The sequence below is a fragment of the Ambystoma mexicanum genome, chromosome 6q (assembly GCF_040938575.1).
Source record: "Ambystoma mexicanum isolate Mex_15411 chromosome 6q, UKY_AmexF1_1, whole genome shotgun sequence".
NCBI lineage: Eukaryota > Metazoa > Chordata > Amphibia > Caudata > Ambystomatidae > Ambystoma > Ambystoma mexicanum.
Window position 1 is genome coordinate 216,683,851 of NC_090937.1, and position 27,750 is coordinate 216,711,600.

Sequence of the window (27,750 nt, forward strand, 5' to 3'; positions counted from 1 at the left end):
CTCGTATTGAGGCCCATTGTGTCTCCTTCTAATCCGGTCCTATCTCATTTAAAGGAACATGTTTATTTGTTGTGCATTACAACTCACCAGCCATACCTGATGTACTCTTTGCTTTTCTTGTACTGCAGAATGTCTAAAATTCTCCCAGCTGTCTGTCTTGGTTTGGTGAAGCTTTGTATAAAATCATGCTCCCCTTTAAGACAAAGACAAGTTTCTTGAGCGAAACATAATGATTACCCACAATGCTACTGAGTGGCGGTGTGGCATGTGCGGCTTGTTAGTTGAATTGTCCTTGTCTCCTCTTGCATGTCAGGAAACCTAGTTTATTGTGTAGGCTTACTATGCACACTTAAACACCAACAAGCTGTGTGCCCCCCTTCACACCCCATCTCTCGCTTACATTCCCTTTCCAAGTCAATAATTTCATTTTATAGGCAGCACATGCAGTGCCAACTAATAGCTAAGACTTAAAGGACAGAAGGTGTTTGGCATTGGCTGTACGCCCCTGTGGGCTGTGATATGATATGATATGATAGTTTATTTATAATGTGCTTAATACCCAGAGATTTCTAAGCGCGGACCGGGGATGGAACCTGTGTTGCTGCTTGTCGTCTTGCTTCCAAGGTGGGCACGTTGCCCCTGAGCTATCCTGCTGAGACGATATGATATGGTATTTATAATGCGCCTATACACAAGTGATGAAGTCTTTGTCAATGCACAGAAGCACAATTGACACCCAAGCTTGGAGCCATTAGTCAGTCTGGTAATTGTACAGAGATGGTGCCAGAACAAAGGAAAAAGCTACAAATGAGTCTGTTTTTGGTAGGGATTAGAGAGGAGCCCTGGGCTCCAGAGAGGAAGTGGACAACCCATGAGATTTTTTAATCACATAAAATTGACAAAATAGCCATTTCAAAAAGTGGAGGAAGTCCAATTGGAACCCAGCTCTCAGGAATGCTCCCTTTTTGGAGGTGAGCATGTAAACCACTTGACAACGAGCGCCATTACTACACATCCAGTAGAAGCACACATAAGCTTTAACACAGCCAGACATGTCATCATATGTCACCAAGTGCTTGGCTATGTCAAAACCTTGGGCATGTAAACGTGTTTTCCTCCTAATGCCACAGTATGGAGAGAGTGAATAGGTGACGCAGTTGCTCTTTAGCACTGAGGAAAAAAAGGAAACAATCCCCAGAGGCTACTCGTCAAGACAGTCTCACGTCGGCGTAAATCACGTGTCAGCCAATCTTACGCAAGTTGATGACAAGCACTGTAAAAGACATGACATCAGTGTTAGCACTGTAACTTCATACATCGCACTTATAGGGTTCATAATTTTAAGGCTTCTCTCTTTAAGTAGATTTTACCCTGTCAATTCTCACTCAAACCTTCAGCTCCATGAAAAGCTTTTTTTTATAATTCAGAGCCAGTAGGTGGAGTGGGGCTGGGCAGTTTACCGGGTGTGGCCAGTATTAGAATTAAGATATCCATTCCTGAAGTCGTTCATCCACAGCTGCAGTTCACTCAATCTTGTGAGAAAAGACCCACAGCTTTGAAACAGTTGCAGTACATTGGTCGCTATACACAAACACCATATCAGTATGCGTTGCTAACTGTCACAGGCATTGGCTGTTTTGCCCTCAGTTAGTATGGAATTGGACGACAAGCTGAATAATTGCTCAGCGTTTATACCTGGCGAGGGTGGCTTTGTTATCCACAAAGAGCTTCGTCAACACAAACGTGCTTTGAACCAGCCATGTTCAAGTGTCTCTCCGACCTCATCCCAGGCGCATGCATTACCAGTGTGGCTGTGTGTACCTACTTAGTTCACATCCGAGGCACGTCTGAAACGGCCAAGCATTGGAAATTGCACAGGCGCCCATTTCATTCAAACTCAATTGGGGACACCCAGGAATAAAAAGTTAAACATTCTTACATAATTATGAAAGTTATCAAAATAACTGCCTTTCATAATAGATAATGCTGAATTTGCAGAAAATAGATACTGAAAGGTGTGATTGACTGTGTGTATTCCCCTGTGTGAGTTTATGGTCATTTGATCTAAAACCATTGCATCTAATGCCATTCCATCAAACTTTTTCCATCTAAAAAGTTTCCATCTAATGCATTTGTTTTTACTTTTTCTTTTTTTTGCCCCCACTAAACCCCTGTTTTTTGCCCTTTAAAATACACCTGAACAAAAATTGACCCTTTACCCCCCCCCCCAAAAAACATGCATTAGATGGAAATTTTGTTAGATGGAAACATTTCAAGGGAATGGTATTAGATGGAATGGGTTTAGATGAATTGACTAGATATCCCCTGTGTGTTCCCTGGCTCTTTCTACAGTGGTTCCTCATGTCTTCATTCCAGAGGTGGCCCAGGTGCTAAAACAGATGTTCCTACTCAATCAAACTGATGTGCATCAACCAACTGCACCTTCCAGAATTGTGAGCACGTGACTATATTCAGAGGCATGTAATGTGCATGAAGATGTCATACGATGCTTGGATTTGTGATGTGCAACATGTTAAATGTAGTTGCCTCTGGGAGAAACCAAGCACCTAAACGGTCTGCATGGTGTTAACATTTTCGGCAGGTCTTCACAGCCTATTTTTTTATTTTTGTAACACTTGATGTTTGGAAAGTCACTCAATTTCCAAAGGCAGAGCTTACAGCAGCCAGTGATTTTCCTCATGTTTAAATTGAAAAGCAAGACCACTGACTGGTCATGGGCAGCCTAGCAAAAAGTCAGGTCCGGAACATACGTGTGTGCTCCTCTGTGTCAATCAATTGGGGCAGGCATTCAGAAATTGGAAAGTTAAGAACAAGACTGGAACAGTTCTTTAAGGAAATTACTGAATCCGTTTCAGCTTATTCTCTAAGTACCCAACCAGAGCTTCAATTTCTAGCAGGAGACTATTGCCATCAATAGTATCAGCTGCCGATGCAGCAAAGGCAGCCTGCACATCTATTCTACAGTCGCAATGCTGCCATGTATTGCTTGTCATGGGCAGCATGAATATGACTTTTACAGTGGTACTGCTGCCATGTATTGCTTGTCATTGCTTGTCATGAGCCCCATGAATATGATTTTTACAGTGGTAATGCTGCCATGTATCAATTGTCCTGGGCCGCATGAATGTGACTTTTACAGTGGCAATGCTGCCATGTATTGCTTGTCATGGGCAGCATGAATATGACTTTTACAGTGGTAATGCTGCCATGTATCGCTTGTTCTGGGCCGCATGAATTGACATTTATATTGATATTTTATTTCTATCGCGCTCATACACAAGTGTTTCAGAGTGTTTCAGAGAATATGACTTTTACAGTAGCAATGCTGCCATGTATTGCTTGTCATGGGCAGCAAGAATATGACTCTTGCAGTGGTAATGCTGTCACACATTGCCGGGCATAAGCAGAGTGAACATGACTTTTAGACAGGCAACGCTGGCCTACCTTGTTAAACCACGGCTCATGTACTGTAATCCCACCATTTTCATATCACCAGCTGCGGCCGTTGTGTGTGAAAGCATGCACTTCTGCCACTCAGAAGGTACCTGGTTTGGTGATGTGCATTTGCAGGCATGCATATGCATCACACGAGTTTTCGTTCTTCGAATTAAGACGTTCTGTACTGGGCATTTCTCACATGCCCCTAAATGATACTTTGCAAATGATAATAATATTTAAAAGACAAAAGGACAGCATATTAGGTCATACCATTGCCCAAAATGACTTACATGTGTATGTCAAACATACTGTTTGCATAACACAAGATACTGTATGAAACAGACAGCATGACAGTACAAGTAGCCTGCATGTAAATACAAGCAGAGCCTATCGGCCTGAAAACCAATATCTCACCTGCTTTTAGGCTGGTCACTGCTTCTCCAACACTTTCAACAACACCAGCTGCTTCATGTCCCAGAATAATTGGAAAAGTAGCACCGGTAAGAACACCATGCAATGCACTCTCATCCGAGCGACAGATCCCAGAGGCCAGAATCTATATCGAAAAGAGCAAAAAAGCAAGGTAAAATGTTATCGTTTCATTTGTCAATACACTTCTGACAAGTGATTTGCAGTTAGTTTTCCTGAGTGGGTAGTTACAGCCCAGTTAGCGTTTCTGAAGTGTGATCAAAGCATGTTGTGACAACGGATAATGCAAGGTTGTGAATACTAACAAAGTCAGTAATTCCACGCCACACGGAAGAGCACATGCAATTTCTAGGAATGCATGCACATTAACACATATGCATGTGCTGCCTAGGTATAATGAGGAAACCTATGAAAGCGTATCTAGTTAACTACTACCTGCTGAAGGGGCTCTGTGGTAGCTACCCTGTAGTTATGGTTACGTTTCACTTCCCATTGGAAGGGCAGTTTTTGGGTGGTGTATAACTTTGGTGCCGTTTGATGAATCTGCACAAAGCTGTGGAAAGTCCCTACAAGAGGTTCTGTTTCGTGTTGCTAGCAACTGTGAAGGGTGATCGGGAAGCCTCTCGTGAACTGCTTCATGGATCAGAAAATGTACTCTATTGAAATAGAAACGTTCTACTCAAGTTTTGTTGTTAATACAGCAATCTAATGATACGTACACATAGGCAATGGCTGCATCATGGATCATAGTAGTAGAGTATTCGTAATCTGGTATGTTTGACCAGTAGAAACATAAGTCCACGCCTATCGAAATTGTGACAAATGTTATACTCGCAATCAACAGCTAAAAATACAACAATTACTGCACACATGTGTTAGTATAACAAGTATATATAGAGCATCAATGCATACACAGCTGAGACACATACAGGGAAATTCTGGGAAGGAGGAACCAAATATTATGACTAGAAAAAGACACTAAGTTTAGAGTTCAACATCATGTATAAAAATGGTATTATGTGTCTGGGTGCTGCTTATTGTTCCATGTATATGCACTAAGAGCTCAGGCCAAATCTTAAGGAAAGTACCGTAAGAACAGAGCACACGGTTAAGGTCTACATACACAGCACCTTTAGAGTATGTCTATCATGTTTTCGGTGCAGTATGACCAGATCGAGTCCTCTGCCTAAAATGATTACTGTCACTAAGCAAGAACAACTGACCCTGGTATGTGGTGTCAATAATTCCACGCTGCACAGAAGAGCGCAATGCTGCATTCTTCTAGGAATGCTTGCACATGAACACATATGCCTGTGTTGCTGTACGATGATGAAACCTATGAAGAGGTATATGAGCCAGTTCACTACAAACTACTGGAAACAATTATAATTATATATGTATACATTTGTTTCAATGCAAATAGTTTAGTTAATGATCAGTAAGTGAATTTCTCCGAGCCCTTGATAAACATTTAGAAGTTAACATTCGTTTTTGTGTGTAGTTTTTAAAAATAGGAGAGATGATTGACTGACCTCTATGACTAGTTTGTAGGAGCTGAAAATCAACAAATAGAAAGAAGGCCTGTGAGATCGTTGTTCAGATGTTTTGTGTCTGAGAAAACTTTGTTTGGGGCTTTGTATTGATATCTGTCCTGATGAAGTCCTAATTGAAAAGAATGAGGAGTGTTCAGTGGAGTACGAGCAGACCTTTTATGAAGGCTGATACACACAAGCGTCGACATATTCTATGTTGGAATCACAATACACTTCAGATGACAGTAATGGTCTGAGAAATTAGAAACCTAGACTGAGTAGCCCTTGGGCCAAATCCCTGTGTTTGTGCTATAATAAGTCTGACCAGGTAGAGCCTGTAAAAAGCTTACACAAGAAAAAGAATGACCAAACTAATGTGCCAAACAAGATATAGGAACATCTAGACTAGTGTCTTGTGGTTCCAAAGTTGAATATTGTGCCAATTAATTGGTATAATGTATTGGTGAAAATATGGCACTTTCGTACAAAACCCTTCACCTAAGCATTTTTTGCAATTTCTCGGAGTGTTCAGTACATTAGTTGTTTACACACCATCTTCGGTTTATGTTTTTATACAATATTTCTTTGAATTGTATAAGAGATAGATATGTTTTTATATAGGTTTTGATACTTTAATAAAACTGATGTATATTTTTGGAATTCAGCAGGCTCAATTGGGCTCCTAAATCTAAACTGTCATGTGAAGTATGAATATTGTAATGAGTGAATGAAGGGCAATCAGATGGAGTCACGAGTGTCTCTTAAAGGTGCTTTGTTTCGAATGATACATGCCGCCTTGAACAGTATCCTGGCCTGAATAGGAAGCCAATGCCGTTTGCATAGGACAGGGGTGAGTCATCCACATTTTCATGCACCCATAATTAGACATGCTGCAACGTGAGTAAATGCTTTTAGAGGAGCCAAGTGAGCGGCTGCAAGTTCTGGCAGGAGGGCACATCACCCATCGATGTGCCAGACCAATTGGGCCTGCACTATGGTCTAGAGGTCCTGCAGCGGGTTGAAAGGTTTATTTTACGAAGGGTGGAGATTTGAGGGCAGAACTTTCTTGCCCTATAGGGTATGTGTTTCTGTAAGGACAGGCTGCTGTCAATGGTGAAGCCTAAGGATTGTGCCGAGTCTGAGGGTTGCTGATCAAATCCTTCCAGGAGCAGATCATTGAGCTATTGTTGGACACGCTGTTGTTTAACAGTGGGACCTTCTTTGTTGGGTAAAGTTTGAGGTAGGCAGCCGACATCCAGGACTGGATGATGGCCATGTAATTGCAGAGACGACTGATGTCCTGTGGACTTTTTACTCTCATGAACAACTGAGTATCATCTGCATATTGGTGATGGGTGGATGGATAGATCAGGATCTTTGTTGGGTGTTCCCAGACACTCCATGTGAATGTTAAAAAGGATTAGTGTGAGGATGGAGCCTTGGGGGACTTCACAGCAGACTGGGTGTTGATTCGAATGCAACGTATTCCTCTGGAATCCTTGGTGTCTGCCCGAGAGGAGGTAAACCAATTCAGGACAACACCAGACATTCCCATTCTGTCAGCAAGGAGGGAGATGAGAATGTGGTGGTCGATGGTGTCGAATGCAACTAGGAGATCAAGGAGGATGAGGAGGCATGAGTCACCCTTATCAATGATTTGGAGGGCATCATCCACCACCTCTATGGTTATGTTATCTTTATTTATACAGCACACATCCTCCAAAAAGGAATTTTGGCGCTATAGCAACACAGATCAACAGCCATAACCAGGCCAAAAAAGAAGGGTTTTCAGTAAACGCCTAAACTGGAAGTGATTCTTAGTAGCTCCAAGCATAAATGGGACAGAATTCCAGATCCTAGCGGTGGCCAAAGAAAAGGCTTGCCCTCCTAATCTAGCCTACCTAAAGGAAGGGGCGGAAATGAAACAAGCATCCTAAGAGCGCAACTTTCGACCACGAAAATAAGGCCTACATTTTGCTTGTAGACATTCCGCACCCTGGCCATAGAATGCCCGGTGGACAATACACATGGATTTCAATTCTTTCTGTTTAGAAACGGGCAGCCAGTGCAAAGAGCGTAACACAGGGGAGATATGTGAACCAACCAGAGTACCCGTGGCAGCTCTAGCAGCAAAATTCTGAAGGAGCTGCAAACGTCGAATGAGAAAAAGTGGTAAGGCCAGAAAGAAAGAATTACAATAGTCAATTTGACTGAGGACATGGGCAGCAACAACCCGAGGGTGAAGATGAGGAGGTACAAATGGTAGAACCTTCTGGAGAATGTTCAGATGGTAATGGCCGGCTTGATAAATAGAGCAAACCTGGCACTCAATCGAAAGGGATGAAGAGATTTGTATGTCCACGTTTTTAACTATGGGCACAAGTGCAGGAAGAGAGCCCAGGGTGGCAGGCCAGAAAGAGGAAGTCCATAAAGAAGCGGATGAAGGAGGGCCCACCACTAGTACCTCTGTCTTGTCCCTATTCAATTTAAGCCAATTGTCAATCATCCAGCATCCCACAGCCTCCAAACAACTCCTAAACTGACTCTAAGTGTCGAGCTGAGATAGATTAAGCCAAGCAATAATCTGGGTGTCATCAGCGTAGGAGTAACAACGGATGCCATGGGAGTGGACGAGAGTGACAAGAGGCTGCATGTAAATGTTAAATAACAAGAAGGACAAGGTGGAGTCTTAAGGCACTCTTCAGTAAAGAGATCTAGAAAATGAGCAAACAGGGGGAGAATGAACATTTTCCCCCTATCTGTAAGAAAAGAAGAGGACCAGGGTAGGATCTGGCCAGATATTCCTGGTAGGGCCAAACGATCGAGCAGGAGGAAGTGGTTGACGGTGTTGAAAGCAGCCGAAAGCTCTAACAGGATCAATGCTCCCACTCCCCCTGATCTGATAGCCGGGCCAAATCATCGATCGGTGACACCAGGACACACTCTGTGCCATGGCCCAGCCTCAAGCCAGATTAAAAGGGATCAAAGAAAGATGGGGGTTCTAGAGAAGAACTAAGAAGGGATGGAACCATAGATTCTAAAAGCTTCATTTGGTGGCTGCTTTGATGCTACACTTAGGGCAGAATCCTGTCTGATATTCATATAGGAGGCATAGTTGTTCAATCCTGTCAAGTAGTTGTGTAGCAACTACTTTTTCCAAGGTTTTACCAATAAACAGGAAGTTCATAACGGGCCAGTCGTTGGCCGGGTCATCTGGGTCTATGGTGCTTTTTTTCAAAAGAGGTTGTATGAGAAAAGTCTGAGGGTGTCCGGAAATTACCCTACTGCAAAGGAGGTATTGTTGATACTGAGAAGTGCATTGAGGCCGGACACATCAATTAATTAATGAAGGTGTCCAGGATGATATATTCAGAGTAGGAAGTAGGTTTGAGAGAGGGAATTGATTTTTGGAGGTCCAGGGGAGAGAGAGAGAGGAGAGAATTTGGTCCAAACGGTTAATGTGCGGGCTGAGGTCTGATGCTGTGAGAGTCTGATTCGACAATCTGTCAGATTTTGTCTATTTTTTCCATTACAAAGTGGTTGATGCTGCCAAATGTTTTCCTAAGTTACTGGCACCTCGGGGTCGGGTAAGGGTTTGGTACAATTCTTTACTACAAATAGAGCTCTTGCTCTTGATAGGGGCTACTGCAATGGTGGTGGAGTAGTGAGCAACTTTGGCCTCTGTAATCAAAATCCAAAGTTTGGCACGGAGGGATTTGAGGTTGATGAGATCTCCACAGTTATGTTTTTTTGTGCCAACATTTCTCTCGATCCCGGGGCCTGGGTGACCCCCAGTTTCATAATGGAATTGTGAATTACATAGCATATAGTTGAATAATTCCAGGAGGGTGGAGGCATTCCCTTTGGTGGGGAAGTCTGCAAAGTTTGCTTCTAGTTCATTGACCAGGAAAGTTTTGAATGAGCAGCGCTGAGTGAGAGGGATGTTTAGCCTGACCTTTGTCATAGTCGAGTGAGTGATCGATAGACGGATGGCGGCATGGTCAGACCTGTCGAGTGTGATAGGCTCTGTGCAGGTGATAAGGCAGGATGATGTAAATACTAAGTCTAGGATGTTGTCCTTGTTGTGCGTGTGGGAGAGCACAATTTGCTTGAGGTCCATGGATCCAGTCAGTGCAGAAAGTATGCTTCAAGTGTGGTTGTTACCGTGGGGATGGTAACATCTCTAGGAAAGACATTATTAGTGTGTGTGCTAATTTGGCAGAGGAGAATAAGTTGGAGATGTTGGCAATGAATGAGGTGTGTTTGTACATGAGGTGGGAGGTGATGGATTCCTGGTGAGATAAAGGTAACTGGTAGCCGAATGAATTGAACAAGGTTGTAAAGAGAGAGGGTATGATGGATGGCCTATCGCTCCTGTGGATGATTGTCTCCCCACCTCCTGCCTTTCTTGGCCTGTCGGCATATTGAATGCAGTAGCCTGGGGGTACGGGGACATCAAAAACGTCGTGAAGATGCAGTAAACCATCTTTCGGTTATATACAAGGTATCAAGGTTGTTGCATGAGATGAAGTTGGCGATCACTGACCAGCATGAACACGTGGGTGAATTTGGTCTGTGGGTGTTGGATGGGGACAATGGCGATATTGATGAGGTCAACTAGGATACCTTTCCATGGCTGCCCAGGGTGCTTGGCCATTCTAACCCTAGCAAGGGTGGGAATAGGCTGTGGGGGAGGAGACACATGGTGATGTCTTTTGGTGAGTGTCAGTAGTAGTGACTAATTTGTAGGTGAAATTCAGTCTAGCGTGTCTGGACCTTGGGCCTACAGGCCTGAACAGGCCCAAACAGCTGAAGTCCTTTTTTTCTATGTTCTTTGCTGCGGATGCCGGTGATAAGAACGCCTAAGGAGGACTGATGAAATTGATGATGGGTGGAGAAACTGAGTGGCAGTGCCCGGTCATTGGACAACTGGATCATGAGCCTCCTCAATTATGTTTTCCTGGAGCTGGCCTGGAGTCCTTAAGTAGCTGCCTGGACCACACAAAACTGGTTGTGGGCAGAGCAGCTGAGTGGCAGGGCCCAGTCAGGTGACAAGCAGCCTCCTCAATGCTGTCTGACTGTGGCTGGCCCGGAGCCCTTAAGTAGCTGCCTGCGAAGCATGAAAGCTGGGGTGGGTGAAGCAACTGGGTGTCTGCAGCTCATCAAGAGCACTTAAGTAGCTGCTTGAAAGGTGTGCACATTGGTGTTAGGCGGAGCAACTGGGAGGCAGGGCCCAGTCACATGACAAGCAGCCTCCTCAATGTTCTTAGCCTGGAGATGACCTGGACCCCTTAAGTAGCTGCCTGAAGGTAAGAAAACTGATTGTGGGTGGAGAAACTGAGTGGCCAGCCTGGTGACATGATCCACAACCTCCTCAATGCTTTCTACCTGGAACTGGCCTGGAGCCTTCAAGTAGCTGCCTGGAAAAGGTGATAAATAGTGGTGGGAAGAGCAACTGTGTGCCTGGAAAGTAGCTGCCTGGAAAGAGCGAGAACTGGAGTTGTTTTTACTCTTATTGCAAAGTACACAAATGCTATGACTCACAAAGAATATATGGGTAGACGGGCGCCATCAGAGGAAGCCTGTCTAGCAACGTATTAATACATTTCATGTTTTCTTTAGTCTTGATGTTTAGTAAAAAGTAAAATAAAGTCATGCCACAGTAAGAAAGTAAATGCACACTGACACCGTAGGCCAAGCTAACCATGTATTAACACTTATCATGTTTGTTTTACCCTTGATGCCAAGTAAAAATGGCATGCAACATTGAGAAAGTAAAGGCAAACTGGCACTACTAAAACAGGTTAAGTGTTATTACCTGGCTAGTCTGATCTACATTTGAGGCATGCTACCACTGATTTAATATAGGCCAGTCTAGCCGTGTGATAATACTAATCATGGTTGAATTGCCATTGATGCCAAGATGCAGACTGGCAACACTAATGTAGGACAGTATAGTCATGTATAACACTTATTATGCTTGCTTTACCCTTGATGCACATTAACTGTGCATCAAAGGTAAAGCAAACTAAGTGTTATTACCTGGCTAGACTGGCCGACATTCAATCAGTGGTGGCCCGCACCTGTGGGTGGTGTTGAGGTCCATCCCCCTAATCCAGCTGGCAGGACACCACCTTGCCTCAGAGGCAGGCAGCAAGACCCCTTGTGCTTTATTTTCACGGGGTCTGTGCTGCCTGCCTCTGAGCAGTGACACTTCCCTCACTACACATTTCTTTTGTTGTGGAGCCCTTTCAGTTCCACAACAAATGTAGCACATAATAATGGGAGGCAGCGGGGCATCAGAAGACTGGACACGCCACCTCTCATTACGTTAGTAGCGTAGACATGCTGACTGACAAGAGAGGAGTCATCTCCTTTCAGTGATTGTGTTAATGCTGTCGAGAGGAAAGGAGGGCCGCCCGGTCCTCAGCGTGCCGATGCGGGTGTGTTGGGTGGTGTATGCAGGTAAATTAAGTGGATTTTTTATGTGACGTGCATGTATCTATGCATAAATGGATTGTAGGCATGCATGTATGTATGTTGGTGTTTGTTTTTATGAATGCGTGCTTGCAAGGAGTTAGATGAATGATGTGTGAATGCACGGGTGAAAGTGGTTGTGTGGTTGTGTTAGTCCCCACTCCTACATTTTCAAATGTTGAGGTGGGACTGCTGGGGGCATGGCATTCTTTTTTTCTTTACACTTGATCCATAGTATCATGCATCAAGGGCAAATCAAAAATGGTAAGTGAAGTATTATTGCATGGCTAGGATGGCCTACATTGAATGCACCACTGTATATCAGGATCTTTGCCTGCTTTAAGAAACTCACCTTGCTTCCCCATAACCAATCCCCAGACAAGCACCTGTGCCATACCACTCCCTCAAGCTCCCAGAAGGGACGGTGGCTTACCTTCCTCCATCTATTTTGGGTTCCTCCTTTCATCCACCCCATCATCTCCACATCGATGTACTGCCATGATGCTTTGACCTTTCCCCTCTGTTTTCTTATCTTTGTGTCCCACATTACAATAATTTAAGTGGTTACTGTGGATACCGTTGAGCTGGAACGTGCATATGCTAATGGATGGGATTACACCATAATAATTCTGAGTCCAAATGACCGGACAAACTCAAGAAGATGGCAAGTCACTGTTTTATTAACAATTATCTAAAACAGGGAGGTTACAATGAACATCAACAAATGTATGCTCAGTCTCTCAATGATTTCCGCAAAAAACATAATGATATGCTCATTATGCATCATAGAGATGTCATACTACGTGGCAATGGTGAAAAACCTATCAAGGGGCGGGATTGGTTAAGAGAAACATCTATATATACAATAATATATGAGCTAGGATTGTTATTGGTTGTCCTTTATCAGGTGGACGATTTAGGCCACCTCTTCAAACATGTAATTTAAGAAAAAATATGTTTCATTGGTCTTCTAAACTATAACGTCCTTTATTATACGGACTAATACAATTGGTTGGCATGCTTGGTTGCTTTAGAAGCACGTAAGCCAAGACCCAGGTGCAGGAAGATAGGACATGAAGCTTCCTCACCACCCAATTAGCCCAACATTTCTCATCAACCATACCTTCTGCCAGGAAATTGTCTTGTACTTGGCCTTGCAGAGTATTCTCGTCCTGAGAATGCACGGGAGTCGGGGGACTTGGTATCGTGCTTGGAACTCCAGGTTCGAACTCTATTTCTATCCTTGGCTCACGTGACAAGAGACCACGATTTAGTCCATTCTGCAGCTTTTAAATGCTTTAAATGAATTATAACTTTGCATCCTCTGTGTTCTTTCTTTCACCTTAATGTGACAGGATTCATCCTCTGCACACTCGTTCTCTTCAGAGTAGATAGCTGACCACTGTTTCTAAGATCTTCACTTCAGGCCAGACAACCTCCCCATGCAAGTTCAGCAGCCTGTTATTCCACTGCGAAATAGCTTTTCATTCCCCTTTCATGGTTTTTGGCTTACTATTTCATGATACCAATGTACAGATTCTATACAGTAGTGGCTTCAGCTGCATTCTATTCACTACTCATAGCTAACCTAATAGGTTAGCTATGAGTAGTGAATAGAATGATAATTTGATCTACCTTGCGTTTCAGTGTCTGTACATTCATTGAACTTCTGTTTTCTGCAGCACTTTGTTAATATGTAATCTTCTTCTTTTACACTTTAAGGTTCATGTGATCCTTTTACTTTGGCTCTTCTCCTCTAGGATCTATACATCATCTTCATTTAGTATCTCGCGACATCGTGCACACTTTCTTATGATGTCATCAGTTCATTTTCTTAGCTCTTTCTCATATTCCTTCAGGGAGTTCCTCCTGTAGGTTGTCATCACTTCAGGGGTACATTCGATAGGGTTGTCTCAATGGATATCTCCTTCCAAATACTTGCTGCTGTATTGGTACGATAGCTGCTGGTCAGGCAAGGCATGTTCTCATGTCTCCAATACAAAGGAGGTAGGGGGGGGACGTGATCTCCTGCGGATGTATACATCAGCCCCTCCACAACGTTATCCCCTACAAACATGGAACATTTACCTATGCCACACCACCTCCATCCTGTCCTTTCAGTACAAGCCTGAACAAAGGACTCCCTCTTTGTAAGTTCCTATATAAAACAGGCTCCTGGGAGAAGCCAAACCTTTTAGAAAACAGAAAGAAAATGTCTTCCAGTATTCACAACCCAACATTCCTATCACTATTTATTTGGAAAACAATACCATTCATTATACATGTTTATTCTTCTGTTTGTATATATACAAAAAAACCATGACCCAGATGGCAGCGGAGTGCTTGACAAAGACCAACAATAATGTATGCCTTGTGACAGGCAGGGTAACAGATGCAAGTTGGGATGTTGGCATGGTTATAGAAGGACATTTACAAAAGTATTGGTGTTATTAGTAGAGGTATACAGGAGAAGAAGATAGGAGTAGATGGGTAAGAAGGTGGGTTTTCATTTTTTTCTGAAAATCTGCATGAAGTGAGCAAGTCGGAAGGTGAGAGGAAGAGTGTTCCTGAGAGTGCGTGCATGTGATGCAAAGACATTTGGCCTCATTACGAGTATGGAGGTAGCCATGGTGCTATTAGCGCCATGGATGCCTCCATACCGGGCTCAAATACCGGGGTCTGTGAATGAGGAATTACCAGGTCATTCTGACCTTGGAGGACCCGGTAATTCCTCATGCACAGAACCATTCCCCATTCCCATTTGAGCCCCCATAGTGCTCAATGGGAATGGGGATGGAGCTAATAACGGGCCCGTTAGCAACGGGCCCGTTATTAGCTCCTTGGTCCCCTCGCGGGACCCAGATAGGACATCTGGTTTTACCAGACGTCCGTTCCGGGTCCCGCAAGGGAACCTCGTAATCAGGCATCCCGTAATGAAGGGTGCCGGTCCCATACCGGCACCCTTCATTAGAGGACCGCCAGGGTCGTAATGAGGCCCATTGTGTCCCGGTAATCTCAGTTTTTACTCTTTGTGTCTCCAGTAACATCCATCATGGTCGATAATGTTTATTTTGGCAACTAAGAATTGATTGATATTGGTGAAGGTTTGCAGAGTGCGGGATGGCTTGAGGTTGGAGGGAGTCAATACATTATTTGACTGCTTGAAAACCTTATTTGCTTGATTTTCAGAACTCATGTTTTGATATAGTTTGATTTCGATTTGTGGTTGGACGTTTTTCATGTAGTTTGAGCATTTCTGAGGGCAGTTAGGTTCCTGGCGGTCTGATTGAAGTGCCAATATTTTCCATTTTACTTAAGTGGCCTTTATTGGTCTTGACATCATCTCTGTTTGGATCAAACTATTAAAGCAAATTATAAAACATAAACATAGTAAAAGCACCTAGTTTGTTCTGCCTACCTTGTGTACCGTTCAACATGATCATTAATCTGCCTATGGCATGGATTATGTTGTGATATATGTGTCTTCTGTTGTGAACAGAGACATTACTGAAAATCTGATGTGAAATTCTTGAGCTGCTGCCCCAAAAGAAGCTCTCTAGCTCAAACTGCTAAATTGTATCCTCCCCGCAGTGGAGTAGAAATGTCCACACTTGAATGCTTGCTGTGCCTGAAGCTCCTCTTGTTGCTTGTTGTCTTGTGCAGAAGGAAAACAAAAGAGGTGATGGCTGTAAGGTTTTGAATTAATCTTAATCTCTGGCACTGCTCTGAGCAATGTTCCAGCCCATTGTTCTTCATCTGCCAAACCATTACAGAAAGGGGAAAGCCCACATGCAATTCAGGCATTGTCCCACCCCATATGGGGCAGTCCAACACAAACTGCTTGGTCACATCCCTTCTGCACAAGACTACAAACCACCCCAGACATGTTTTGGCCTGATTGGGCATCATGAGTGAGGTGTAGCTTGGGTCTCTGTGGTTGTACATGAGTGTGCAACACATGATCCATCTTCTTGTGGCTGGTGAGGAGAGGCAATATTGTTGGGTGACTACCTGCTTGCGGCACCTAAATATTCCGCAGAGAAAGGGGGGCATTTGGCGAGAGGACTTTCTGTATCAGCAACAGCAGTTGAATCAAAGATGTCAGAAGTGTGTGTGGTCAATTGAAAGCATCAGTTACACCTTCAGCCAACAGCCACACATCATTCTGGTGCGGAAGATAATAAGGTGCACATGGCCAGGTGTTGCATCGGAGTAGACATTTCAGCCCACTCTTGTGGAGTAGAAGGGAGAGACACTCAGCAGACGTAAGTGCTGCAAAGATTTGTAATGTGACAAAAACGAGCTGTGAAGAAAATGTCTGTTTGTTAGCAGGAGAGTACCTTCAGTGGCCCAACTCTTTTTGAGACAAAACAAGGTACTAGCTGGGAAGAAAAAGTGTTACACTTGTTATGGGGCAAGATACAATTAGTGTTCGTTCTTTGCTTGCCAACTTTTGTAGTGAAGGAGAGATAATACTAATTACAAAGATTTGTGATAAGACAGAATATAATACTAGATACTAAGAAATAAATTCTCCACATGTTATTGCAGCAGGAGAGTACTTTCAGTGGCTGTAACTGAGACTACTCATTGTATATGGTGAAGCAAAATACTAGTTATGAAACAAGCTAAAGATTGCTTTTGAGATAGGAGGGTTCTGGGTGTACCATGTATTTATGACGGATGAAGCAAAATACTAGTTCCACACATTTGTGATGGGACAAAATGCTTGCAGAGAAAAACAATTCTTACAATTGTTTGTAGTGTCAAAAGGTTACTAGCCTTATTTTGGGGACATTGACTGAGGTAAGAGCCTCCCCAAATCAGTGGATGATGAGCCCAGGGGCAGTATGCAACATGTCCCCTAGTTACCCCCAATTTGTTCCTGCTACTGGCTAAAGGACAGCCACAAGTACAACCCAACAGTGAATAGCCCGGGAACAGGTGTGTACGCCGCCTTTTGCCCTGCACATTTGCACTTCACAAAGCAAATCAGTAAACGCTGCCTGTCATACGAGCATGGTAGGCAGCATTTAATTGTAAACACTGGGCCTCATTACGAGTTTGGCAGTAACCTGCCGGTGCGACCGGTGGGTTGCTGACAACCCTGTGACACTGAATCTGATTCCTGACTTCCTGGTGCCACCGGGACATTACAAGTCCTGGCAGCACAGGAAGTCAGGCGCCGGATTTTGTAACTCCCCATTCCCATAGAGTCCAATAGGACTCTATGGGAGTGGGGAGACGAAAGTGTCGGTACCTTTGTTTCCAGACCACCACACTTGTAATGAGACCCACTGTCTGTCATGCAAGCATGGCAGGCAGTGTTAACAATGCATCCTTATGGAATCCAAATGCTTTATGCTGGCGCACAAAGCCCACAGACTCCTAGTGATCCACAGCATTTAATTGCAGTATGAAAATGCATGAATGCCGGCGCAAATGCTTGGGCATTTGTATGGCTGAGAGGAAGGGAGGCAGCAGAAATGTAAGATGTATTCCGCCCTTCTTCTCTGCCATACAAATGAATGAAAATGAGCAGTGACGTCAATGGAAGGCGTAAAAGCCCTACATAAAGCTTTTACATCTTGCATTGACATTAACGCTCATTGGAGCGTTGTCTCCATTGTGCTTTATTCCATCCATAACAGATGAATAATGAAAGGGCACCATTGTAAGAACAAGTGAAAAGTTATCGACTGCATTTGCGAGGGGTTCGGGCCATTACTGGACCTGACCTCCACTGAATAGGGGGGGGGGGTTATCACTATTAGCACTCTGGGGCTTTCTTCTGAGGTGCTAAATGTGCCAATTTCTGTTAAGCAAATCAAATCCCGCCAGCCCATTTTTTATTAGGAAAAAAACCTACAATCTAAGATGGTGGTGTTCGCAATAGTAATGGCTGCTGGTCCTTTTACTATTTCTGAGGTCGGTACACAGACATTCAGGATGGGAAGCAGGAAGAAGGATCAGTTGCTGGAAAGATGAGTGGGGGGTCACATGGTGGGGTGGGGTGGTTTGTGTGGACTTGTGGAATGGTTGGAGGGCAAGGGCAGTGAAAAGGAGCCGGGCACTGGCTGAGACTAAAAACATGGCAGACCTGGGAGAGAGGCACAAGAAACACGTAGAGAACGCACGTGATAACTGGTGGATTCTGGCCACAATCCCAGCCTCACAATTGACCAGTGTCTCTACCCTGGGTCCGAATTTCTGCCTTCAGAGAATATTATAACAGTATTGAACAGTTCTGCAATCCTGTGCTATTACAGGCCAACAGTAGGAATCAGTGAAATGTGGTCCAATAAGTTAATTCTGCGTTAACGCCTTTTGAAACTGCGCAGTGGTGCATATTTCAGTGTCAACTGATTCAGATGATGAACCTTTAACACATCTGCACATATTCTCCCACAGAACAGAGACACCCCCATCATATTTTGGGACTTTCCCTCTGAGCCATGTCTGTCCCTTTTCCATACTCTTGCCCAGTCGCCTACAAAGGGGAAGATGAAGTGACTGAATCAAGCTGATCACGCTTGGTCAAGTGACTCTCCACAGCCTCCTCCACTGCTCTGGGGTTTAGCTCCATCTGCCTGACGGTCTTCTGATAATATATGCAGGCTGTACCTGTATGCCACATCAGTCATCCCACCTTGACCTACCAAATAGCAACACAATGCTCTGGTGATGGAAACATGGCCTGGCGGGGTTAATGGTGCCACTGGCACTGTGTGCATGATATGATATGAAAGTTTATTTTTATAGCATGGAGGACAGAGGTGCTTTTCCAGTATCAGAGGCTAGGTGAAGGAGGGCAGCTTGCTCTGGTGTATCCAGCGATGAGAACGCGTGCCCAAGAGCTAACTGCGATCAGTCCTTCATTTCTATCAACACAGCTAGAGGGTGCTGTAGAAGAGGGGTCAGTGAAAGTTGAAATCTATGACAAGTCAGAGAATTCCCCCAATAATTGTGGCGGCTGTGCATTTGTGTGGTTCCCATTGTGCAATCATTCCTCTAACATTTCAAAGGAATGTCCTCCCCTTGACAGTCTTGCCTCTGGCATGCTAAAGTACCCCCATACCCATGATCATGTAGGCACTGTAATGGGTGAGCATGTACTCTGTTCACGAAAAGCTTGATAAAGGACACCTGTGGCTGCATTGCATGCAGGGACAGCCACATGTGCACAAGACTTCAGTCTCTTCCTCCTCTGAGCCAGCTGACCATTCTGTCTTCTCCACATTGCTCTTTGGGCTCCTTCATCACCACCCTCACCCACTCACTGTACTTCTTTAGGGTGCCCAACCATCTGACACATATGCTGCACCATTTCCCTATTGCGTCACCACCACCTCATCTCCAACTCTGAGGTTGAAAAGCTGAGAGGAATTGTCAAGAAAGTCTGGCAGCTACCTTGACTGCCTACATTGCCATAATATTAGCTCTGGGGCTGAGTCCCTAAACACCTTCCAAGCTCCTGCTCCACTTCTGCCACACGATGTCATGCAGTGGCATGATCCCTTACTTCGCCACCTCTTCCTCCTCTTCCCAAGGGCCCACCACTCTTCCTCCTCAACTATCATCACCACCCTACAGCATATGTTCCCTCCTCTAAATGGACGTGTTGACCATCATGAATCTGGGAGCCCCTCTACCACGAACGAACACAGACATATAAACTGTTCTACGGGGAGGTGTCCACTCAAGAGGGTCTATAACCACGTTTTAGCTCACTGTAACTTTCAAAGAGGAGCTCTGAACACCCCTCAATACTCATTTAGATTACTGAATTATATTTTCAAATGAATGCATTTTGGCTGACTATGAACTTGCACATTACAATTGTACTGTAAATCTGAATTGTCATCACCTGTGCCCCTGCACATCTCTACTGCAAAATAAGGCTGAAATTGTGGTCACATATGGCTGTGTGCATCACAATTGTACTGAACAACTTGCATTTTGCTTGCCTATGGCCCTGCACCCCAGTATTGTAGTGTAAACCCTGCCTTGTAGTCGTCGATGGTATGTGCATCCTTGTTGTATTGTAAAACCTCAACTGTAGTTGCCTATCACCCTGAGCATCACTATTGTACGGTGAACCGTGTAGGATGTTTCGAATCTATGTGATCACTGCGCCACCCGCAACTGCGACGCCGAAAATGCTGATGGCAGTTACGGCGTGGCACAGTGATCATATGGATCACTGTGCCCACTTCCCCTGGCCTGCATTACCCCTCCCAACCCCCCCATCCCACTTACCTTTAGGGCGGCACACTTCTGCGTGTGCCGCCCGCACTCTGCGATCCCTGCGGTGTCAGCTCCTCCCACCAACGTGGGTTGGAGCTGACGCCGCAGGCTGGTTTTTCTTTCTTTTTTTTTTTACGTGTCCCCTGCTTTCTGAAATGGTAAGCGGGTGATACCCCACAACCTCTGACCCCCATTACTGTGCCCAGGAAGAGCGGGGGGAAGCCCCGCAACCCCCGCTCTGCTTCGGCGTAGTAATGTCACCCTCATTTTGTGCACCTCCAAAGTTGCAGTGACTGTGGGGGTGCACAAATGAGGGCAACATTTTTGTACGATACCAACCGTGTATGTTGTTTGTCCATGATCGTGCACATCACTATCATACTGTTTGACCTGCATTCTTGCCACTCATCATGCTGCATTGCACCGCAATCTGTACTACCAATGTGCTCCTCCTTGCACCCTTGCTGAACTGTCCAACACTCCATGCCCCACCTTTCCACCACCTTGCCTCGTTGCTCTGCTTTTACTCTCTCTCTCTCTCTCTCTCTCTCTCTCTCTCTCTCTCTCTCACTACATAATCCTCTGCACCAAACACCTCCCCCACACTCCCTACTGTTACTAGTCACTCCTTATGTACTCCCAGCGCGCTCCCTATGGACTCTATCTCCTCTTCCTATCCACCTCAACTCTACTGCCCCCTACTGGCTGCCTCAACTTCACTCCACCTGCAGACGTCTCCCTGCAGACCTATATCCTTTAAAGTCATCTCTGCTCTTCATCTCCCTTCTAGTAACTCATTTGTTCTCCATCTTCTCCCACCACTCTTACACTCGGGCTCTAGAATGCCCAATTTGTAAAATATCCTTCATCACGGGCCACTTTAATTGTCAAAGCCCTCTTCTGGCAGTGATGGGAACCACTAAGATATATCTGCTGCATTGCACACTGACCTTACTATCTTTCCTCACTCTTTCAGCAGAGATGGTGGAGTTGACTTGATGGCCAACAAGGCCTGTTCTTTTCCCCCTGCCATCCACTGACTTTCTACCACTCTCATCCACATGTACTGCCATCCAACTCTTCCCATCCACCACCCTCACCATCCTGTTGATGTACCAGCTACCAGCGCCTCCCAACTATCTACCCATCTCGTTCAAGGCACAGTAATCAAGTTGCTATCGTCATTTCCAAATGTCTGAACACAACAAGTGCATCTTGTCTCTTTCTCATCACAACCATGTATTACAGGCTGCAGGGTTCAAAGGCTCAGCCCCATTCCCTATCCCTTTTAATCTTTATGTATGCTCTTTAATGGATGTGATCTACAGCAATAGTCTAGATTGTTATAAGTATGCTGATGATACACACATCTAGAAGTAGCTCATGACACATGGTCTGACACAGTGAAAGAATTCCTTATTGCAATTAAAATCTGGAGGGATACCAATTATTGGATCAACCCAGACAAAACAGAAATCTTAATAGTTAACATGAATCCATTACACTGGAGTACCTCCTTTCGGCCAACTAGTTTTAGCCAATGTCCAGAACCCAAACATGAAGTTAGAAACCAGGGAGTAACTTTTGATAAGGAATGAGCCGTAAGCAAATGTCCACAGTTACAAAAACAAGTTTTTTTTCCTTATTAGAAAAATCATACTTCTGCTGCCATACCTAAACTTTATGCACCATGTAATGGTAATGCATTATTTTGCTTCCTCTAGACTGGATCACAATAATAGTATCTATCTAGGAATACCAAACAACGTGATGACCAGATTACAGTGGATTCAGAAAATGGCAGCCAGAACCTTGATGAAACTGAAGAACTTTGATCATGTGTCACCAGCACTACATACTTTTCACTGGCTGCCGCTAAAATAGCTAATTATGTTAACGGGTTTCTGAATTGTGTTCAAAATCCTGAACAAAGCTGTTGACACTGCACTATCAGAAAGATCAAGCCTAATGTCTTTCCGCAAACAGTTAAAAACCTACCTCACTGGCCTTCAGTAACATACATCTCCCTGTTTTAGTAAACTTGCGCACGACAGAGCCAAAATACCCTCGGGTGAATGTTGCGCTTAATAAAATCCCTGACTACATACAAGCATGCATATTATCTCAAAACGCAAATTCAAACCGAACTTTCAGCCCCCTTACCTAGCGAAGTCAGGTCCACCCTTCCCTCTCGTTCTCCTCCGCAGCCATCCTCAATTGAGAAGGACTTTTCTGATTTTAACCTGGTGCTCTACTCCCCCTTTGACCAACACTAACAATCTTGGACTTTCACCTCTTCTACTCGCTGTTCTGAAAACATCTTCGGAAGTCGTGCAGGAACTGGACCCCCTCCAATCTTCTCACAAATAGGATTTCCCTCCTCTCCATCACCCACGCTCTGGACTCTGAGAAATCACTCTATGCCACCATTCTAATCTCAACCCTTTGTTCTCACCCTCGTGAACTCTCCACTCCACACTACAAGCCACCCTGGATCCTCCTTGCCCTCATGCCATTTTTTCATACTTATTTGCTAATGTCTTTTGTCAGGGAAGCACAAGAAAGAAAGTCAATAAAGAAAATGGTCAATAATGGACCCAAATCATGAAAATAATAACGATTGAACACACAGCCTTAAGTAACCACCCAACAACTTCACAGGATGTCTTTTTCTAGGATACTCTATAGAAATCCCATTCCATTTTACTCCGCTGCTTGTTATTTGGTGGAACTTTGGAGCATGTGCTCTGTGATGGCTACAAAATTGCTGTTGGCAGAATTCCGTGCCAAGGTTATTGGCACCCACACATTTCACAGATTGATCAGGACTTGAAAACACTCAAGCAGACCACTGGAAAGGGTTCTTGGGCACACAAAGGAAGGTGACTAAAACAAAGGAAATTAATGAGTGTTAGGTTTTTACAAACAAGTTAGAATACAAAAGGGAAACGTCTTTTTATTTTATTTTTTTGGGCCAGGGTCAGGGCTTGCACATCCTTATCTACCCTATCAAGAAGCAAATGGAAAAGGCACATAATCACATAGGAATGAGAATATTCAAGGAAAATGGCTTTTTACTTTGCTTTTTAAAAATGTTCAGGTAAAACATGAAAGGGGCTCCGAAACCTTTGGGGTTTTTATAGGTTTGGGGGAGCAGAAAGGGGAAACGTAGCAGAGGAAAGGAGAGGAAACCCGTTTCCGTGCTTCTTAAACATTTTATGGGGGGGAATGAAGAATAAAAAAGGAAAGACAACAGAGGGGGCCTAATAAAATCACAGTGAAAAGACTACAAATAAGGATCAACAAGCACTAAAAACTGCATCAAAGGTGCATCAAAACTCCACTTAAACAAATGTTATGAGTCCACTCAGTACTCTTCTACCACAAATCCTCAAAAGGAACATGGAAGTGAGCTTGGCCATTTATGTGAACACTACACCTCCCCAGAGACTGCAGGACTCTGATTTACCTGCCAAATCCCCCAAAGAGATTCAGAGGTTCTCATTGACCTGCCAAAGTCGCTCTAACCTCACCAAACGTGTGCACAGGTACAAGCCCTGCTTTGGGCTGTCAGGGATTTGACTGGTCCCCCAAATCCCAGACAGGGGATTTGTTTTGGCGTGTGAGATCAGCCATTTAGGCGAGCACCTAGTCTGGGGGACCTCTGTTGGTTGCGCTCTTTCCTAGAATTGCCTTTTTTTTTTTTTACAAAGGCATGATTTTGAGTGCGGATGTTTTCTGATACAATCACTACAGTTTTCTTTTCTACGATACATGTCTCTGATAGTGATTCTAATAGGAAGCCAAGACTATATGGCTACAAGTATTTTGAAGGGTTACCACATTAAAGAAAACATGTTCTAGATAATTGACTACCATTGTCTTTCCCTGGCTGTTCTCATTGTACCTTTTACCTGTTTATTTTAGCACACCAATGAATGTTCTGCAAATTCCCTCAGTGATGTGTCATGAGATCATTGGCTTACATTCAAGTCCTTTATTAAATTATAAATAAGCAAGCCAATCTTGTACTCATTTGTAAAGTCAAACAGGTCTAAAACAAACCTCATAAAGCCTGGTATTCAAAGTAGACTTTAGATTAGAAGTATTCAAAGTAGACTTTAGATTAGGGTTAGTTTAAAAGTCGAATGAACAGTGCAGCAGAGTTTGAGTTTAAAAAAGCACAGTTCTTTCTTTGACTTTTCTCCTGGTGCAATGGTCTCCCTGGATAGGGATCTGCGGTGTGTTTTGTATCAGTCATTCTCTATTCCGTACTCAAACACTTCATAGGTTTCTCCGCCATAAGGATTGTAGGCTACGGTTACATGTCTTTATATCTAAATATTTTATATTGAGTGCACATATCGCTAACATTTTATATTGAAAACCTTTATATTGAATGCACTTTTCTATTTTGGTGGGCGGGTACTCCAAAACCCCTCTTTCCAACCACTAAAAACCCATCCCAGCCGGGTCCCAAAAATATTTAACCCTTTACCGTGCCTCTAAATGCAATCACTAAAATGTTTTTCAATAAAAAAAAAATCGATATATGGGCATTCAATGTAAAAAAAACGATATAAACACTGTATACCATAGGCTTCTCAGGTGCTTCCCCAGCCTCTCAGGGTTTGAAGGATTTTCAGATTTCAGAAGTCTTCAAGGATTTCAGGATCTTCAAGCTTCATCGGCCTTTCTGGTTTTCAGGATGTTCAGGCTTTGTTAACCTTCTAGGATTCTCAGGCTTTAACACACTCTTAAGGAGTCTGCATTCTGAGGCCTAAGCAGACCCTCAGGGTTTTCAGAATTGTCAAGCTTCCCTAGACTTGCAGGGTTGTCAGGCTTTAGCAGACTCTAGGCTTTTATTCATTCTCAGACATTACTTTGTAGCTCTCCCAAGGTCTTCATGCCTACCACTCCCATGTTGTTCTACAGGAACCATGAGATTTTCATATGTCCTTTGCTTCTGTTCCCAAATGTTTTCTTCAGGTTCATTGGTTCCTGGTTTTCCCTTTTGGTGTTATTGACTTCCGACTGGATAATGACGTTTTCTGTTGCTGTTTGTTTCCCATGAGCCTTCTAGCTGGGTTCAGACTTAAACACCAGCCCTATTTTTGGAATTTAATTTCAATTTTTTTTTTTAGTTTATGTGGTCTTCTGTGACTCTCTCCCAGCTCCCATATACCACTGTGGAACGTGTCTGCTGGCAGCAAGGAACATATTGTAGGAGATTGGGTAGCCAATAACAAGGACAGGACTGTGTACTCTGCTGATCTGAGCGAGAGAAGGGGTGAATACAATTTGGCAATCCAGTCTGAGTAAGGAGAGGCGGGTTGAGGTTTCTCCACCAGACCTGAGAAATGGCAGGAAGGGATGTCATTTGGTAGTTTATTCTGACCAATTGCTTTAGAAACATAGGGTTTTGGAAAGACTAATAGTGGTTTACTAGTTGATTGTTGGACAATTTGTTAGCTGGAAGGACAATATGGTGGGTTCAAGGCAATTGGTCACAGTACCAAAATTCACAAATGAATCATCGAATTCTTTGAAGCACATAAATACAAGTATGAGTAAGTAGACACTGATTGTATTTATAACTACAGGGAAGGCAAGAAAAGAGGAGGGCTGAACACGATTTATATAGAATTCGTTTTTCCTCAGGGAATGTAGATTTGCAGTGATTAAAAAGGAATGATGGAATTTATCCTCAATCTAGTTCGCCTATCATTGTACATCTCATACCATTCTGGGACAATTCTGTTTTTAACAGGGGTTTTCTGATCCAGTTGTCAATGTGGCAACTTCTGGGTAGACGATCGTAATGATGCTGATTCTAGAATGCCTCATGGAGGTTAGAAAACAACAGCATTTACTCATAATGCTGAACATTCTCATGACTTTATTTTCCTGTCATTCAAAAAACTGGCCTTGGCTCTTTGGGGGAGAACGGTTCCTTCTCTGTTTCTCATAGTCCAAAATGTTGTGCCGTAAAATGACCAAATTGCATTTTGCCACTGTTTTAGTGGCTCACAAATTACTACTCGGCTCCTGCCTCCTTATCAATGTCCACATTCCTTGTAATAAAGGTTTCTAGATGTTTCTGTGATGCCTTGAATAGAGGCAATTCAAAACCTGGATTCAATTTCATATCATCATGGTTGACATCTTGCCAGAGAGCCGATGTCAGTTTCCCTAATCAATGCTGCACTATGGGCCACATTATCTAATGTTCACCCTTACTCAATAAACGAGCATCAAATATGCAGCTTCAATTAAAGTTCATGTTATATTATGACATGTTATGTTATTTTACTTTAATGGGATTTAAACAGCTCACAACTTCCATTTGCATGCTCTCCAGGCACTTTGGTGGATCTGAAAAAAAGAGAGGCGTCTGTTTGTTAGTGCAAGGAGAGGGAGAGCACACAAGGGCTTTTGTTATGGTTTTGGTTCGGAAACAACAATCACTGTGGGCTTGGTTCTAGGTGGTCTGAGTTGGTGGGCATGCAAGGCAACTGCATTCATATGGGAGGTCTTTTGTGCCCATGGAGTAAGAATATATTGGTCGTGTCACAATTGTGTGCGTTATTCAAGGAGATGTGAAGTTCTGCTGTTCAATATCAGTTTGGTAGAGGGTTTCATAGATGTTGTATGTGTGTGGCATGGTTGGTTTGCATGTGAAATGTTTGCAGCAGTATGGGGGGTTTTAGTATGGGTCAGTGGGAAAAAATAGTGTGCTTATTATGGCATTGGGTTAAATCGCAGTCAAGCAGGTAGCTTTTTGGGTAACTGAGCTCAGTGTTCCAGGGTCAGCTATGTTTGCTCTCTCTTTGACAATGGTCTATGGCTTGGGTGTTAGCTCTGCATATTAAACCACCATATTTTGACTGCTTTTCTGAAGGTCAGGTGCTCCACTATTTTGCATTTTTTTTTGGGCAGTGGGTGAGTTCTAGAGTTTGATTGAGATGTTTGAAAATTATGATCCCCTGTATTTCATTTTTGAATAATGTTAGGGTTCATGGAATATGTTATTGCTAGAGCTAAGGATTCTGTTTGCTCTGTAGATGAACATTTTGTCACTTGCAGGACTTCTGCTCCTTGGCCATGAGTTGTTCTTTGAACAATGCAGAAATAGGTTTTCTTGACTGGTAGCCAGTGTAGAGATCTTAGTGTTAGCATCATGTGTCCTCTCTTGTTGAGACTTAGAAGGAGTCTTGCTGCTTTGTTCTGGATTTGTTGTCGTTTTTTGGTGAGATAGTCAGGCATGCCAAGGTAGATGTTGTAGGTAAAGTTTATTTGTGACATATCAAGTAAGATAATGGTGAGTGTTCTATGTGGAAAGGTGGGAAAGGGTAATATCCATTTAACAGATTGTAGGTGGAAGAGCATTTATTTTCCTCTGTGTTAACTTGAGGATTCCAGTGTTAGCTCATTGTCTATCAGGACTCTGAGATATTTAACCACTTTAGGGTCTTCTGGTCTGGTTCCCATTTCCATAGGTCCTCGAATGCAAGGGTGGACTGGTCTATAGGGAACTCTGGAGATTTCCCAGTAGGCCTCCAAACACCATAGGCCTCTTTTGTGTGGTAACCTATTTTATTTCATA

General features: G+C 43.7%; 1 protein-coding gene across 1 annotated transcript in view; it reads right to left on the bottom strand.

Annotated features, from left to right (window-relative positions):
- LOC138515897 (alcohol dehydrogenase 1-like) overlaps window positions 1-27,750 on the bottom strand; it is a 180,979-nt gene that overhangs the window by 122,010 nt on the left and 31,219 nt on the right. Inside the window, exon 3 of the mRNA XM_069630660.1 lies at window positions 3,874-4,015. Within this exon, the coding sequence (XP_069486761.1) occupies window positions 3,874-4,015 (142 nt within the window). The remainder of the gene's footprint in view (window positions 1-3,873; window positions 4,016-27,750) is intronic.